The sequence below is a fragment of the Pteropus medius genome, unplaced genomic scaffold (assembly GCF_902729225.1).
Source record: "Pteropus medius unplaced genomic scaffold, Ma_sr-lr_union100, whole genome shotgun sequence".
In the NCBI taxonomy this organism is placed as follows: domain Eukaryota; kingdom Metazoa; phylum Chordata; class Mammalia; order Chiroptera; family Pteropodidae; genus Pteropus; species Pteropus medius.
Genome location: NW_024350399.1, coordinates 1,138,710 through 1,156,132, shown reverse-complemented (window position 1 = coordinate 1,156,132; position 17,423 = coordinate 1,138,710). Strand labels below are relative to the sequence as shown.

The following is a 17,423-nucleotide window of genomic DNA, read 5'->3' as shown; positions in this document are numbered from 1 at the left end:
ATGTCTTAAAGCTTAAAGTATGTGATGAATTGTTTTCAATTATATTACCAAACAAAAGGAGTCAAGTATATTTGGATATAATGCATCGGCATACATTAAAATCCAAAACTTAATCAACAGTCTTCAAAAAACAGATGTATTACCCATTGCTTTGAATGCCTTCAGCTTTAACAGGGTCATAATCTAAAATTACCATATTTTCAAGAAGTTTGCTCAATAGGAAGTTCTTTTTTTTTTGTTTTGTTTTTACCATTCAGACCTTTCTTCCAGAGACCAAGTCTTAAAATACTTGATTCAAAACCAGGCAGAAGTTTCACTTAGAGGAAGTATGAATAGAGGTGGGTGGAGAGAAAGAAAAGGAAAGCTTGCTCTCCAAACTGACAAGTTCAGTCATGACCTGGCTGTAACAAGCAGCTAATTTGGGGCATATGAGTAAAGTAAATATTTTGAGTCACAGCCCTGAAGTCACCATATGGAGTGAGGCTGGAACTCCACAGGCTGCTTGGACCATCTCACCAATCTTGAAAGAGAAATAAATCGGATATAGACAACTGCAGAAATTCCAGCACTGGAGGAAATGCTTCCTCAGGCAACACTCAAGAAAGAACAAATTTCTAACCGTAATTCTGAAAAACACCTTGGAATATTAGCTCTGATCTTCTAAATAAATTAAAGAGAAAAGAGTATTGTACACAATGGTAAAAATAAGAAGAAATGTCCAGTATTACATAAATTAATATAAGACTATACTATCACTTTCAAAAATACACAGAGAATATTACTAGAGAATCTTGAAGTTAATTAGCATATCACTAAAGACTTTAATGTCTATTTTTGTTGGTTTTTAATTTTGTCAATTGCACTTTATCAAACTCCCATGATTTAAGACTTCAGGACAGAAGCCTATTGAGTAAAGCAAATTGTCATAGTTTCAGACTACGCAGCTTGCTTAGTAGTCAACTCTTCTCATCTCTTCTCATTTCCTTCGAGTGTTTCAAAAGACAGTATCAAACATTCAATTTGCTAGAGAATTACAGAGATGCTTATTTTTAAGACAAAGTTACCTTATCATCCTAAAGCTAATTTTTTTGTTTCTTCTTTTCATGCCTAAAGAATATCCTCTGAAGCAACAAGATTATGTCACCTTGTTTGAAAAATCCAAAGTTCAAAAGAATGCCAAAGCATTAGAAAAGCAAGACAATACACTGCTATTTAGAAGTTATCTGCATTTTTAACCATTCGGCTCCTATTCATTACTATATGACTCTATGAATAATGAAATGATTTAAGTCATCAGAGAGCTCATTATTTGCCACTCTTCCAAAGTGGCTATTAAAATAATGTAATGTACAACATAGTGACTATAGTTAATATCACTGTATCGCATATCTGAAAATTCCTAAAAGTTAATCTTAAAAGTTTTCATCACAAGAAAATTCTGTAACTATATGTGGTGATGGATATTAACTAAACATATTCTGATGATCATATTATAATATGTTCAAATATTGAATCATTATGTTGTATACCTGAAACTAATATAATATGTCACTTATGCCTCAATAAAAATAATGCCACCCCACATTCATCCTTTAATAAAATAGACAATTTGCAGGCTTCCTTAGACAGCTTTTTACCTCAACCATTACTTTTGGTTAGTTACACTTATTGTTTGCCTGAAAGAAAAATCTCCCAATATTACTTCTTTATTTGTGTTGAAATTAATAGGTTACAGGAAGAAATTTATTTGATCATTCATTTAAATAAATCATGGGTACCTCCAATGTCTAAATGCAAGGAATACAGCAGCAGATGAGACAGATACTGTCCCTGCTATCAAGGGAGAAAAATAATATTTACATTAGATGTTTTCAGAGAGTCAAAATGCTATAAAGAGATTGGAGAGAAAATGATGACAAAATAGTAAGACAACTACTGGTATCATGTATTTGCAACCTAATGCTATTATGGAATAATGTATTTCTTTGATTTGAAGATGCAAATATTCAGGTATTAACATCTTTGAAATATGAATGTGTAATTCAGTTGATGGTGACATAATTAGCACATTGTTAGTAGTACATAAATAGTACATTTTAACTTCAATGGCACCCTTACATTTACAGTGAACTGATTACTGACAAAGGTGCCAAGAAAATTTAAGTACTCAATAAATGGTGCTGGGACAACTGGATATACATGTGTGAAAAGATTAATTTGGAACACGATCTCAAATCATATGAAGAGAGAGAGAGTGCGAGAGCGCGAGAGAGAAACAGAGAGAGAGAGAGAGAGAGAGAGAAAGAGAAGAAAAGAAAAGAAAAGAAAAGAAAAGAAAAGAAAAGAAAAGAAAAGGAAAGAAAGAAGGGAAGAAGGAAGGAAGGAAGGAAGGAAGGAAGGAAGGAAGGAAGGAAGGACAGAAGAAGGAAAGAAAAGAAAAGAAAAGAAAAGAAAGAAAAAGAAAAGAAAAGAAAGAAAGAAAAAGAAAAGAAAAGAAAGAAAGAAAAGAAAGAAAGAAAGAAAGAAAGGAAAGAAAGAAAGAAAGAAAGAAAGAAAGAAAGAAAGAAAGAAAGAAAGAAAAGAAAGAAAGAAAGAAAGAAAGAAAGAAAGAAAGAAAGAAAGAAAGAAAGAAAGAAAGAAAGAAAAAATACATGACGGACTTAAATATAAAAGCTAAAACCATAAAACATATTTAAGAAAACAGGTATAAACCTTCATGATCTGAGGTTAGACAACAATTTAGGAAACTAAAAGGACAAGAAGTAAAAGGCTGATAAATTGGATTCAATCAAAATTAATAACTTTTGTGCTTCACGAAACACCATAAGAATATGTGAAACTACAATCCCCAGAATGGGGGAAAATGTTTGCAGAGCATATATTCCACAGGAAACTTGTACCCAGAATGAATATAGACAGACAGATAGATGGACACAGACAAAGACACACACACACACACACACACACACACCTCCCTTTTATAACTCAAAAATTTAAAAATAGGTGAAGAACTTGAATATATATTTCTCCAAAGAAAATATACAGATGCCTAACAAGTACATGAAAGATACTCAACGTCATCTGCCATCAGGTAAGTACACAATAAAACCACAATGAAATACCATTTCACATTCACTAGGATGGCTATAATAAAAAAAAAAGATAGAAAATAAGTGTCCATAAGGATGTGGAGAAACTGGGACCCTCATATATTACTAGTAGAAATAGAAGATGGTATGGCCACTTTTAAATAATTTGGCACTGTCTTAAAAAGTTAAAATATGACCCAGCAATTCCATTCCTAGCTATCTATCCAACAAAAATGAAACCATATGTCCATACGAAGACTTGCATATGAATGTTCATAGCAGCATTATTCATAATAACCAAAAAGTGGAAACAACCCAAATGTGCATTTACTGATGAATGGATGAACAAGAGTTATGGAACACCACTGCACAATAAAAAAGGAACAGAGCACTGACCTATGCGAATGAACTGCCAGACACAAAATACCACATATTGTGTAATTCTATTTATATGAATATTCAAAAAAGGAAACTATATAGGCATAGAAAGTAGATTTGTGATTGCTTAGAGGTGAGGGTGCAAATGAGCCGACAATGAACATGAGGTTTCTTTTAGAGTATGGAAATGCTCTGGAATTAGATTTATGGTAAGTTTTATCTCGATAAAGCTTTAAAAAAATGACAAACTTGTCAGGTGGAAAGGTAGCTGCAACACTGAGCAGAAATATATGTATATAATAAAGACTGTTGTTCAAAATTAACAGAAAATAAACAAATGCATCACTAAGGTAATAGATCAAGTATAATACAAAACAAAATAAACCAGAAAAAGCTAATGAGAAAAGACTTAACCTCACTCAGAAATGCAAATTAAAAGAAGATAAATGTTTTACTTGTCAGAAAAATAACATCAAGTTTGATTTGCAAATATGTTGTATCATTGTTTTCCTGCATATACGTAGCAAATACATGTCAAAAGTTAAAAACACATCCCTTTGACTTTTAAAATTCATTTTTAGAAATTAATCCTAAATAAGTAATTAAAAACATTAACAATGACTTATCAGCAGTTCAAAGCACCGTTATAACTTTTTTTAAAAAAAAACTTATAAATGCCCAACATAATAGGAAATAGAGTAAATTATAATTTTATGTATTTATACACATACACACTCTGTATACACAGGCCACAAGGTACATACACAAACGTTATATGTACACATACAAATACATCCTACAGTCACTGGTTTCCTAGATGGTGAGATTTGGGAGATTTTTATTTTCCTTTTGCCTCTCAGTGTTTTCTCATTTCTTCAATCAATGAATATGCATTGTTTGCATAATGTTTTAAAAGGTGAGAGAAAAGTATTATAGATATGTATCCATTAATCTTCATATACAAATTAGTTAGGAGTTTCCATATCCCCTCTTAATTAACTTTATATTTACATTTCAACTCCCACACACAGTTTTAGTTCATAAAATTCTAAAACATTCAAATTGAGCAAGCTCCTCCTAGCAATTTTTATAAGCATTATCCTTCCTACCTTTCTATTCTGTCTTAGAGTCCAATTATTACAGAAGGATATTGTAAAAAAAAAAAAAAAATACATTAAAAAATTAAAATTCCAGATATTACTGGAAAAATAGAGGTTAATAATTTCTTTGGCTTAATAAAAGTTTCTTAATTTAAGAAACTCTGCTAGACAATAAGTAGTAGTTAGTTTTAATGAAAGGATGATTTACTTTATAAACTTTAAAGTATCTTTAAATGTTTCTAGAAGCAGAATTGTATTGACTTAAACTGACAAGCAATAAAGGTCCCTAAACCTGAAGTAATTGGTGTTGAGACTACTGAAAAACTAATCATTTGTGAATATAAAAATCTAAAATCATAATCTATGAACATGAGAAATGATTACTAATTTACACATAGCTGTCCAGAAACACTTTTATATAAAATTAGATATAAATGTTTCCAAAGCAAACAAGTTGAGTCAGAAAAGTAGGGCCGGAAGAAAACACGATGGAGCTCGTTTCACTGGGTTTGGTACTGACTTTCTGAGTTATCACTACGACAGGGAACAGAGAATCAAAATCTCCTTCTCCTTCCTTGAGCAAGTGTGATAATTCTGCTGGAGCCAGCACAAAGAATACAGGCCCTTTGAAAGACCCACTGCTTTATCAATGCTGGTTTGTTTCCTCTTACTGATGAGAAGGAAACGATCCTGAAAGCATCTAACATTTTAAAACAAAAACTCTTTACTGAAGCTTCAAAAAAAAACACAAAACGCCAAGTCAATGTTAAGTCTTAAAATAATTGGTATGAGTCAGGTCAAAGTGCATAGGAAAGGAGATGGGCTTTAAAGGATCTTATGAATTTAGTTTTGGTAAAATATTTAAAGTATTAAAATACTAACTGCACGAATGTTACACAACTAGTAAAAACTGGATTAATTGATTTCTAGGTTCATTAACAGCTCTCTATTCTGTACCATGGGATGACAGATTATATCTGGAGAAACAGTTTATTCGAAAAAGAAAAAAATAATAATAATCCCCTAGTACAGTATAATTTTATTTTGTATTAACAAGGAAAGAAAGACTTTTTGTTTTAAATTTCTAATATGCAGGACTATCGTAACTGCACAGCTATCTAGACACAACTATGAAAGACAGAAAATACACCAAGAGGACAAAGTCAAACTTGAGAGGCTATTTTTGAATCTACCTGATTATTATAACTGCAATGATTTGGAAATTATGTGGCACAGAGGCTACAGAGAAGTTAACCGTTTTCTATTTGCTATTAAATACAAAGTGTTGTAATATCCAGAAAACACTCCACAGCATTTTTCCTGACCAGAGAACTGGTCAGGCTTTGCCCATAGCCTACAGCTAAACCCTTCTGGGAATAAGTGGTAAGTGTTCCAGCAAGTGGTTTGGGGTGGGAAGGTCTGACTTCTGACCTTCTCTAGGACAGATATTATTGGGGAGAGGTAATAACCGTTCACTGAATTTGGAATATAAACATAAGAGCTTCTCCTTTTTTTAAGGGACATATTTAACAATCATGCAGGCAGCTCATCGTTCTAAACAAAGAGCCATTGCTGGGGCCAGGTGTTACATGTTCTCCTCCCTCAGTGCAGATCATCAGCCTTATCTTTTTGGAAAGACTTAGTATTGAGAAAACTGGGCAATAGTCAGTTTGTTAGTAACATTGCTCCTAGGAAAGAAAAGCATGTTGCAAGGACAGGATTTTCCCAAATGTCTCCACAACAGAGCTTAAAATGTAAACAAAGATATTATTCACTTAAGAATATCCACAATTATGCTTATTTTTTTTCCTTTTCCATAATTACTCACTTCCCCACAGCTGTAGTATGGGTGTGATCTACACAATCTTTTTTTCATTTGTATCCTACTTCATTGTTTTACCAAGTACCTTAATAGACATCATCTCATCTGATCCACATGACAACCCTGAGGGGTGGGTATTATGATTATGTGACAGATGAGAAAAATTGAGGCTGGCAAACTTAAGTCATTTGACCAAGGTCACACCTACTAAGTGTCAGAGGCTGAACGTGAGCCTACATCTAAATCTAATTTGCATTCGTCATAACCCACAGAGCCAAAGCAAAGAGAAAGAGAGAGGGAACAAGGCCTACTTACAAAAGCACGGTTCTTGCCCTAAAGTAGCTTGCAGTATAACCAGTATCAAACAAAATACATAAAAGAACACTGAAGTAACAGAATAATGCACCCCGCCCCCAATCTGCCTGCTGCCCAAAGACGTCCAAGTTCTAATCCCCAGAGCTTTACATTACATGTGAATAGGTGACCTTACATGGCAAAAGGGGGACTTGGCATATGTGATTAAATTAAGGACCTTGAAGTGGAAGATTACTCCAGATTATCTCTGTAGGCCCAAAGTAATCACAACAGCAAGGCAGAGGATTTAGTGCCAGATGAGAGAGCCTAAGAATGGTCTAGTCACTGCTGGGTTTTAAGACAGAGGAAGGGGACACAAGCCAAGTAATGCGTGTGGTCTCCAGAAGGTGGAAAAGGCATGAAAACAGTCTCCCCCAGAGCCTCCAGAAAGAATGCGGCATTGCAGATACCCTGATTTTAGCCCAGTGAGAGCCACTTTGGACAGAACTGACCTACAGAACTGAAGATAATAAATTTGTGGTTTTTAAGCCACCAAGTTTATAGTAACTTGTTATAATAGCAATAAGAAACTAATTCAGGCATGAAGACAAAATTGAAATAACAGACCATCTTTTGCCTGCTATATGAATATTCTCGATATTATTTTGCATCCTGACAATATAGTTTGGAATATTTTTATTTTCTATAATATATAGATCATTAATCCTCAAACTAAATATGTTAATCTTTGCGTAAGTTCTTCTTTTCCATGCCCACATTCAGATACACTAAGTGCGTTTTCTATATATCGATCCTCTTAGTGTAAAACAAATCATATCCCAAAATGATCTTTTCATTTTCACTAATTCCACAATTCTTCAAAGGTTATATGATTCTGTCCATTTAGGGAAACTGGTTTTTGGCCATCATGCAGACCTTGGTTAAAGCCTACAAATCGGGTGGAGTCACTAGATGAACGGGTTTAAAAATCCAAGAGGGCTACTACTATATCAATGCAAATCATAATATTTTAATCACTATACACACTTGTAAAATAGACGGTAGGCTTTCCATAGCATTCTTCTCAGTCTATTGAGATCTTGCTTCCAGGGGTATCCTCTGTTTCACTCAAATGAATTTTTATAAAAATGTTTTTAAAAAGTAGGCTTTCCTTTTACATCCTACATATGGCTTTGTATACATATTATGTCAAGAAAATCAGCAAGAAAAAGAAAAATAAAAAAGACAAGCAAGAGTCAATAGCTTGAAAGAAAATTAATAGAGATCATGTCTCAGAGCCAAATCCAAGAGATAACGATTTTTATTTTACTTTATTTTATTCCCTTCACCCAAGATAACAAATTTTAGACTGAAGTTTCTTTTTGTTCCTGCAGGCTCACTAATACAGAATCAAAAATTCAAAGCAGCAGGTAAGCTCGTCATCTTGGACTGAATTTTCTACTAAATTAAACTTTTCATCACAGAACTCTACGTTTTCCCTTAAGTGTTTAAAAGAGATGTCTACAGTATTTTGAAGATATCCAGATAATGATGTTGTATAATTCTACCAAAAATAATGAACAAGAAAAGTAATAGACTATATACTGAAAGTGTTATTTTCTCTGGAATGTTCACTTCGAACCTCCACAGCATAGCAAGGAACCAAAGACCCGAGACCTACCCCCTGAGCCCTAGTTCCTTTTATTTTTAATACAATGCTCTATGCGTGTTAGGCTTTATGGTGATTTTATCTGGTCAGACTGACAGTTTAGAGTATCTTTTTAAAATTCATTTAGAACCTCCCTCAGCTAACTTCCAGCTTCATTTCTTATCATACTCTCAACATGTTACCATCCTCTCCACACATTAACCTTTTACAGCAAGTCCTCGATGCTGTCAATAAGTTCTGCAATTAAGCAAAACGACGTATAATGAAACTAATTTTACAACATGTAACAAAACCAATTTTACCATAAGCTAACTGATATAAACAAGAGTTAAGTTCCTACAGCATCTCATCGATGTTAAAACAAAACAACACTGAATGAAATGACATTATGATCAAGGACCTGCTTGATATTTAGACACATCTATGTAGGTCCTATGGAATTACTTGATTTTCATTCATAAATATCTTTTACTAATCTATGCGAAAACTATTTCTTCTACTGGACCCCTCTTCCACATCTAGAGAATTCCATCTCATTTTTCATTAGCTCAAATGTCACTAACTGATCTGGGAAGCTTTCTTCAAAGGCCCCAGAGTTAGATACTTTCCAGTTACGCCTTCTTTATTTTGGTATAAATCTATTAGTCTCCACTGCTCAGAGTTAAAGCGAAATAAGTTTAGATTGGTTTTCCAAGCATATTTTTGAAATCTTCCTTTCTCCCCCACTACCCAAAATCATGTCCTGGGGTAGGAAGAAAAGCACACTAAAACACTAAAACTATTCATCTTTCTTCAAGAGCTAAGAAACTAAGTATTATGCTACTTTAAAACCAAAATCTGGACTTTCCTCCTTAGCTACTACTACATGTCTTAATGCATATGACGAGCCATAGTGAAATAGTCTTCTAATAAATTATACACTGTCTAATATCCAGGTACATCTTTGGTAAATATTAAAAGTAAAATTAGTCCATGAATTATTAATCAGTAAAAGAGACACAGTATGCGTAAGAAATGTTTTCTTTCTATAACCTGGTTTTCCAATCAAAAAGAAAAAAAAAGGGTGGTCCTATTATTCTATTTATTTTTTTTCTTTGAAGGACCCTATACAAGCTCATAATCTATCATTTCTTTGTTTTATGAGATAAGAGGCTTTCCCTGACTTTCAAAGGCATAAGACCTAGACTCAGCCAGTCAGATACTTCCATAAAAGCTTTGAGTCTAGCAAGTGATGCAAAGGGGCAGAGATCAGTAAGAAAATTGTTCTATGATGTCCCACCGTCAGCAACAGCAATCCCAGCAGCAGTAAAACCTAGCACTAATGGTTCCTCTCTGTTAGCTTCTCTTGGTTCCTGCCCATTTTTCACAAAACTGTTGAGTTGCCAATATAGTTCTAGTAAATTCCTGTTCAGTTAAATTTAGCCAGTCTTATTTGTATTGCTTTTCATTAAGAACCCAATACCGGCATGTAATATACATACATATGCAACCTACCATATGCTAGGCATTTTTCTATACACTAGCACACAATGGTGAACAGAAATAAATTTGTTCCCTGCTTTGGAGCGTTTACAATCTAGTCAGGAAAACAAACATATCATAAGATAAGCAGAAGAAAAAACAATGTAAATTGCAGCAGGTTAATGAAGAAAAAGAGCTGTACTGAGTACACTAAAATTGCCAGTAGAAAAGAACCTGACCTAAAAGGAAGATGAGGGGAATGGGAAAGGATTATTCACAATATTTAACAACAAGACTTAAAAAGCACCTTACTATAAAAATTTTTATTGTGATTCTGGAGCTAGCTGAGGTTTGTTCTTTTTACAGGAATGGATAACATATTCTATTTTTTTTTTTTTTCAAGGAAAAACAGCCCAAAAAACAAATGACCTAAAAGTATTTCATACAGTTACAAACTTCAAATGTTGACCCAACAACCATCAGTGGGGCATTTTGGGGCTTAACTAAAGTTTCAGACTCACGAAACTACCAAAAGCCGCATGTAGCAGCAGTCTATTTAGAAGATGTAGGACAGAATCAGACATACCTCCTTGATAAGAGTCCGTATATGAACTTCCCTGTGCAACAGTACACACAACTGTCCAGAGCTCTCCTCTCTGCCTCATCAGATGACAGCTTAAATAAGAAACAAGATCTGGTGTGTATAGGAGCTTCCCTGGCTTCAAAGCCTCACATTTCATAAGAATGGAATCTACTGTAATGACTCTGTAGCTATAGCTTTCAGGGTTCCTGCAAAGAACATGCCAGTGATAAGAGTCACTATACTCAGGGAATCCCAAAGCTACAGCATCCCCATTAGGTACTTGTCTATTTATAGTTTCTCCTAGTCTAAATGCAATTTACCAATCAGGGGCCATTTTTGGCATAAGCAATACTACCTAGTTGCTTAGCCATCCAGGACCCAGTGAAATAGAACAAGAAACTTAACAGAAGATCATACTGGCATGTAGACTAGGAAAGGATTTTAATAATGTTCCTATATATGTATTACTGGGTTAGGCTTCATTATGCTAGTAGGAAGCATCTCCAAAATCTATTAGCCAAAAATAGCAAAGGATTATTTTGTATATATACATTGTGGGTAAGAGTCTATGCTTCACATCCTCCTCACTCAGGGACCCAGGCCGATGGAGACTCTATCATTTAAACTCTCATTCCTCACTGAGGCATATGAAAGGGGAGAGAAAGAATAATGCCCTAACTTCTAAACCCATCTTCCTACAAATGACACACTTCTGTTGTTTTAGTGGCAAAAAAAGTTACATGGGCATACAAGGGTTTCCCTAGAAGTTTTAGAAACATGGCACTGATGAACAGTTGTAATATCTACCACATCATATGAATCAGAGCTAATTTAAATAAAATGATTTTAAATTTTATTTCCCAAATTAAAAAAAAAAAAAAAAAAAAAACCTTTTTTAAAGTCTCTCCTGGACTCAGAAACACAACAAAGTAAAGCAGATAAACTAATTTGAATTCTTCATGATCACCCCAGGAATGTAGCACAGAACATGGAAAAGTAGGTAATTTTCCCAAAATAACATTGGAAAAATAACATTGGAAAAATGACAGAGCCTGGATCTCAACCCAAGTCTGTCTAACTAAGGCCTATTTCCTTTCCATGACACCATGACGTAGAGCAGGTATGGAGTAAACAAAGAAAAGAGTCGAAAGGCAAAGTCTATAAGGTATCAAGAAGCTTAGGAGGAATAAAGGGACATAATAGTTTCTGACAAAGAGCAGAGACTTTAAATAAGGAAGGAATGGTCAATGGGGTGAACTGTAAAAGAAAGATTAAATAAGCTGAGGGATCAGAAGTGCTCACTGCAGCAGGATGCCACTAAAGATTTCAGTGCGGGCCACTGCTGGGTTGGGGTAAGTGGCAGCCAGATTGAAATAGATAAACATGAGAAGTAATGAAGGTAGGTACAGCATTCAATATCCTGGATGTGAAGAAAAGGAGAAAGGAAAATGACTAAGAGAAGAATATGTTCAAGGCAAAGCTGTTTTGATTAGTTTTTCAGGTAGGAAAAAATTAAGAATGAGTTTTAAAAAAAGAAAAGGGCAAATATATAACAAGTACATAGAGATAAAAGAAGGAATAGGCAGGGCCTGAGAAGGGAGTGATACCCATAAAAAACATTTACTGAGCCCTTGCAACGTGCCTGTCTCTGTACATTTACTGAGCCCTTGCAACGTGCCTGTCTCTGTACTAAGCACTTCACATGTCTTAACTGATATATAAATTAACTCATTCCATTTAAGGCATACCTATGGAGCAGATTGGATGAGGACACTACGTCAGGGAGATGGCAGTAACCTGATAGTACTAAGCTGTGAAAGTTAAACATTGGTAAAGGGCAGGGCCAAGGTTTGAGCCCCAGGCAGTTTACTTCTAGAAACCACACTTATCCACAGATCTAGATCTGAAGATCCAGAAAAGGGAAAGAAAGAGAAAAGCCACTATCTCTTAAGATAATGAAAAAGATAAAAGCTAAAAGTGCTGTGGTGCAGAGATGCTTTTGTGTTTGGGCCAAGATGGGTAAAGGTTCCTAGAGACAGAGGTGTGAGGAAGTTCAGGATGATGTCCTAAGTTTTAAGCATTTCTTCCATAAAGTCCAGACATAGTCAAATGGTGCTGTTTCTAGACATACATTTTCAACACTAGATTGAGATCAATACTGTCCTTTTTTAAAATTTGAACATTATCTGAACAAAAATTCTAATATAAAAAACAAAGTCTTAATTTATTCTTTTTTTAATGAGAAGTCTCAGAAGGTGTACCAGGTAATTACAGAATATCGTAAGGTAGATATTCTGTATTTCTATATATTCAAGAGAACGGATCAAAAATACATATTTGTACATGTATAACTGAAGAACTTTAGTTATTTCTTCACTAGAGAAAAAGCTCCTATGATTAAAATTTATTCATTCATCTATTCGATTTATTGGGCACCAACATGTGCCAGGCACCAGGCATTGTTCTAGGCTAAGAGATTTCATAAGTGAACAAAACGGATGAAAAACTATCCTCATGGAATGTATATCCTATTTGAGAAAGAGACATTAACTAAAAATAAATAACATATGGCAAGGTAGGTACTACAGTGAAAAATGAAGCAGAGAAGATGGAAGCACTAAGTGTTGGAAAGAGGGAACTGCAATTTTAAATAAGACGGTCAGAACACTTCTGAGATGACATTTCAGTAATTTCAAAGGTGGTGGTGAGATGGGACCCAGTCAGTGCACATTTGGGAAAGAATGCTCCAGTCAGAGGACAAAAGTCCAGGCAAAGATGAAGTGGGAATGTGCCTACTGTTTACAAGACACTGCAAAGAGACCCAGTGAGGCCAGAAAAAAGTGAGGAAGGGAGGAGTAGAAGATGAAGATACAGATAGAAATAGTGGGCTGGAATATCTAAGAATCCTCTTAGCTTCTATAAGACAGATGGGAAGACAGTAGAATTTGAGCAGGAATGTTGTGATCTGAGTATACGTAAAGGATCACTGTGGCTGCTGTAGAGAACAATCAAGGGTAGCCAGGGCAGAAGTGGAAAAAACAGTGAGGTAAGCTGGCTCTCTTCCAACCACCCTAAGGTCTCCTCTCCACCATTCTCCACCCTGCTCTCAGTCCAGGATGCTGACCAGCAGGAACTCATGGACTCCTGGCCTGTGGGCTCCCAACTCGATTCAGCCAGCAGGGCACATGTGAGAGGATCAAAAGAAGGAAGAAAAGTAAGGTCAGGATTTGATTCTCCTGCTCCTCCCTTCCTGTCCCTCTGGGCTGGCTATTGCCCTGTGACAAAAGCCATAACTCCTGTCACTGAGGCTCTGTCCACCTATTCCTCTGTACAGATCCGGCAATTGCTCCCTTCCTTGTCTCCCTTCAGGCCTAGAGGCCAAATTTTAGTGTCTAGGCACTAAACTATCCGTGAGACCCTCCACAATCCTTCGTAAATAGTCCTTTTACTAAAAGCTCCTCAAACTATCCCAGTTTAAGTGTGCCATTTACTTCTTGGCAGCATCCTTACAAATTCAGGAGTCTAGGGCAACAATCCAGGTGAGAGACAATGGTGGCTTGGACCAGATGTTAGCAGTGAAATGACGAAAAGCAGTTAGATTCTGACTTGCCAACAGACTTAATGTCAAGTGTGACCCCAGATTTTGACCTAGGCAACTCAAAGGATGGAGGACTGTCAACTGAGATCCTTTTTTAATTTCACAAATCATTTTTTAAATTCAGAAAATATATGCAAATATATTAAAAGTAGCTCACAGGAAAAGGAATACTATGACACACAAAAACAAAGATGCCTAGTCTTACTGTTAAAGGAATGCAAATAATATACCAACATAAGACAATATAATAATATAACTTTATTAGAGGTTATATATATATATATGTAATATGTATATATAATATTATATACATATAATATTATAACAATATAAAATTGACAAAGACAAAAAATATAGTGATAAATGGTATTGGCATCAGGGTGTCAGAAAACATAGAGGGGTATAAATCTTTGTGAAAAATAATTTACAGTATATATCAAAAGTTTAAATATACATATATGATGATCTAAAAATCTTACTAGGAATTTATCCTATAGACATCACAGATATATTCACACATTTGCACAAATACCTGTGTATAAGCGCTTCACAGCAGTGTTTATAGTAACAATAGACTGGAAACAACCTAAGTATCCATTAATAGGAAATATGAGTAAAATAACTTGGGCTACATGGTACAACAGAATACTATCAATGATTTGCAAAGAATGAGGTAAACCAATATATGTTGATATGGAAAGATCTATAAGAGATTTATATAGTTAGGTATGGGACAGGGGTAGGGGAAGTCAGGTGCATAAAAGTATATTTAGTATACTTCTGTTTGTGAGCTGCCTTTTTTTTTTTTTTGGTAGGAGTAAGAAAATTCTAGAAGGAACAAAGAAATTGTTTAGAGTGATTGCTTCTGAGCAAGCTGATATGAGAGAGTTCTATTTTTCACTGTATCTCTTTGGACTGTATGAAATTTGTTCTAACAAGTGCATATATTACTTTTTCAATAAACAAAGTATTATATAAAAACAAATTTCAAAAAACATCTGTAATTATCTTGCACTGCACAAAAACCTATGGCGTTGAATACAGAAACACATCTGAACAATTTATCCTATTAAAACTGAATTACAGTTTCATTTTATTAGTATGACTATTTTGTTAGAAGATACAAATGCCCCAACCCATAAAATTCTGTGTCACAGGTATTTCTCCACTTGTGGTAAACCTGAGCCTATAAACATCTCTTGGGGTTTTCCAAATGTCAGCCATATGTGGAAAAAACGACAGATGACTTCAAATGGAAAAAAAAAAAAAAAAAAACATATGACCTGATTCCTATTAAGAGCTGATTTAATGAATGACACTCATTCTGACACTGGTCACGATGTCAAATGGAACAGTCCGCATCATGACTCCTGTTTCACTGATATTTTAATTTCCAGAATGAATAGATTTTAGAACAAGCAGGAAATAAAAATATGGAAAAACGATTAATTTTCTTTAGGCTTAGCTTAAAATACTCTGTCGAAGCCAGCAGACTAGAATCATTTTTAAAAACTGTTAAACTTTTATGACCAGAAGAATGTCACACTATTTCTCTGAGGATTCTCTAAGCTTTCACAAATATACATGAATATACCAATACAAATGTGTACAGGATTATATATATTTCACGGATGTAAATGTAAAACTTCTTTCCTATTTCTCACTTTCCTTATGCTATTTTTCTCCTTCCTACCACAATCCTAACTGACACAGAAATTTGTCCGTATAAATTTCTAATGTTATCAGAACCATAACACATAAATAAATTTTAGATGAGAATTTTTAACTCGACCGAATCTACTGGAATACAAAAAAAAAAAAAAAAAAAAAAATCCTCAACTGGCTTTCGTAGAACAACGCCAAGCTTGGGTGTATTTATACTTAGAGAGTTGATATTCTACTGATGTCAGTGAGTCATGCTTCAATTTTGCCAACAGAGAAAGGATAAAAAGCCTTGTTTTATCTACAAGCTCCCTCTTCTTAGAAGAAAAGCAGAAACGTTTCATTACATTTTCCCAGATTTCTGCAGATTGACACTATCTGTTTAAAGCTGAAGACATCCTTACAAAATAGTCATGGAGATGTAAAGTATAGCACAGGGAATATAGTCAATAATATTGTGATATCTACGTATGATGTCAGATGGGTACTAGATTGATTGAAGTGATCACTTCATAAGTTATATAAATGTCTAATCACTATGTTGTATACCTGAAAATAACATAATATTTTATGTCAACTGTAATTTAAAATTTTCAAAAATTAAAAAAAAAAAAAATGAAAAGTAAAAAAAAGTTGAAGACATCGAAAGTAATAGAAAGGCAATGTGTTTTTAATGCTTTTATATATGCTCCAAAATTGTAGGGGGAAAAAATCATATAATAAATCATTTATCTTTATATAACCTTTTCTGGGGATTGAAGTGCTTATATACATTATTTTATTAAATTTTTACATTTAAGCTAAAGCAAATGCTTTCAAGAACAAAATGATATTAAAAAATCAAATGACATAAATTAAGAAAAGAGACCTGCATCAACATTTACCTGTTGCATCAAATTCAATTGGCTGGCACCCGCGGTGGGAAGACCAATCACACTTGAGGACTTGCCCTCCTTCCACAATCCCAGGCTGGGTAGTGTTTGCTTTGGGTGCTCCCACAAGAAGAAACATCCTGCTAAAATACAAAGGGGAAGATAAGACTTTAAATGGCACAAAGCATAAACAGTGTCTTATGATTTTGAAAGAGCAATCATTTTTTTAATATTATTCCCAATTTTTTAAAAAACTATTAACTGAGGGCATAATCTTCATTATTCATTTGGTGTCTTCTTACATGTATATGTTACAGAATATAGTTTGTCCATCATAGTAACATATTATAAGGCAACTTCAGGGTTAATTTTTACATTTAAAAATTTATGCTGGTCACATTCAAATAGGTACAGCTTATTATGTATCAATTATATCTGTTAAAATGTACACTGGTTAGAGTCAAGGAAGTTTTGTTTTGATTTTTGTTTCTTTTTGTTCTTGTCTGTGTGTGTGGTTTGCTGTACACTTTCTATATCCTGAATGCTGAATGAAAAAAAGTATTCTAAATAAATGATTCTGAAGTATGATAGTTATAAATATTATCAATTTTCCATTTGGAAAACTTTTCTTGTTTTAGAACTACTATACTTTAAATTTCTTTTTAAATAGTGACTAACAAATTTACTTGTACAAAATTAATCTAATCAATCTCTGGCCAAATAGGATCACTATTTACTTTCTTACCAGGGTAAAATTTGAAGAAGACAAGAAAATCAGAAGGCAAATTTTTAAGTGAAAGAAATCTTGTCTTTAATTCTTTACTACTGTGGATAAAAATAGGGTTCTATGATGATTTGACAAGTCCAGTGACCAATAGTAACCTCACAGGGTATT

The 17,423-nt window shown here is 34.2% G+C and overlaps 1 protein-coding gene across 2 annotated transcripts in view; it reads right to left on the bottom strand.

Annotated features, from left to right (window-relative positions):
• Positions 1 to 17,423, bottom strand: part of ITGAV (integrin subunit alpha V) — a 75,647-nt gene that overhangs the window by 50,319 nt on the left and 7,905 nt on the right. The window contains exon 2 of one of the 2 annotated variants that reach the window (XM_039839939.1): positions 16,541 to 16,668. In XM_039839939.1, the coding sequence (XP_039695873.1) occupies positions 16,541 to 16,668 (128 nt within the window). Of the gene's footprint in view, positions 1 to 16,540; positions 16,672 to 17,423 lie in introns of both variants that reach the window. The other variant, XM_039839938.1, reaches the window with a different exon arrangement.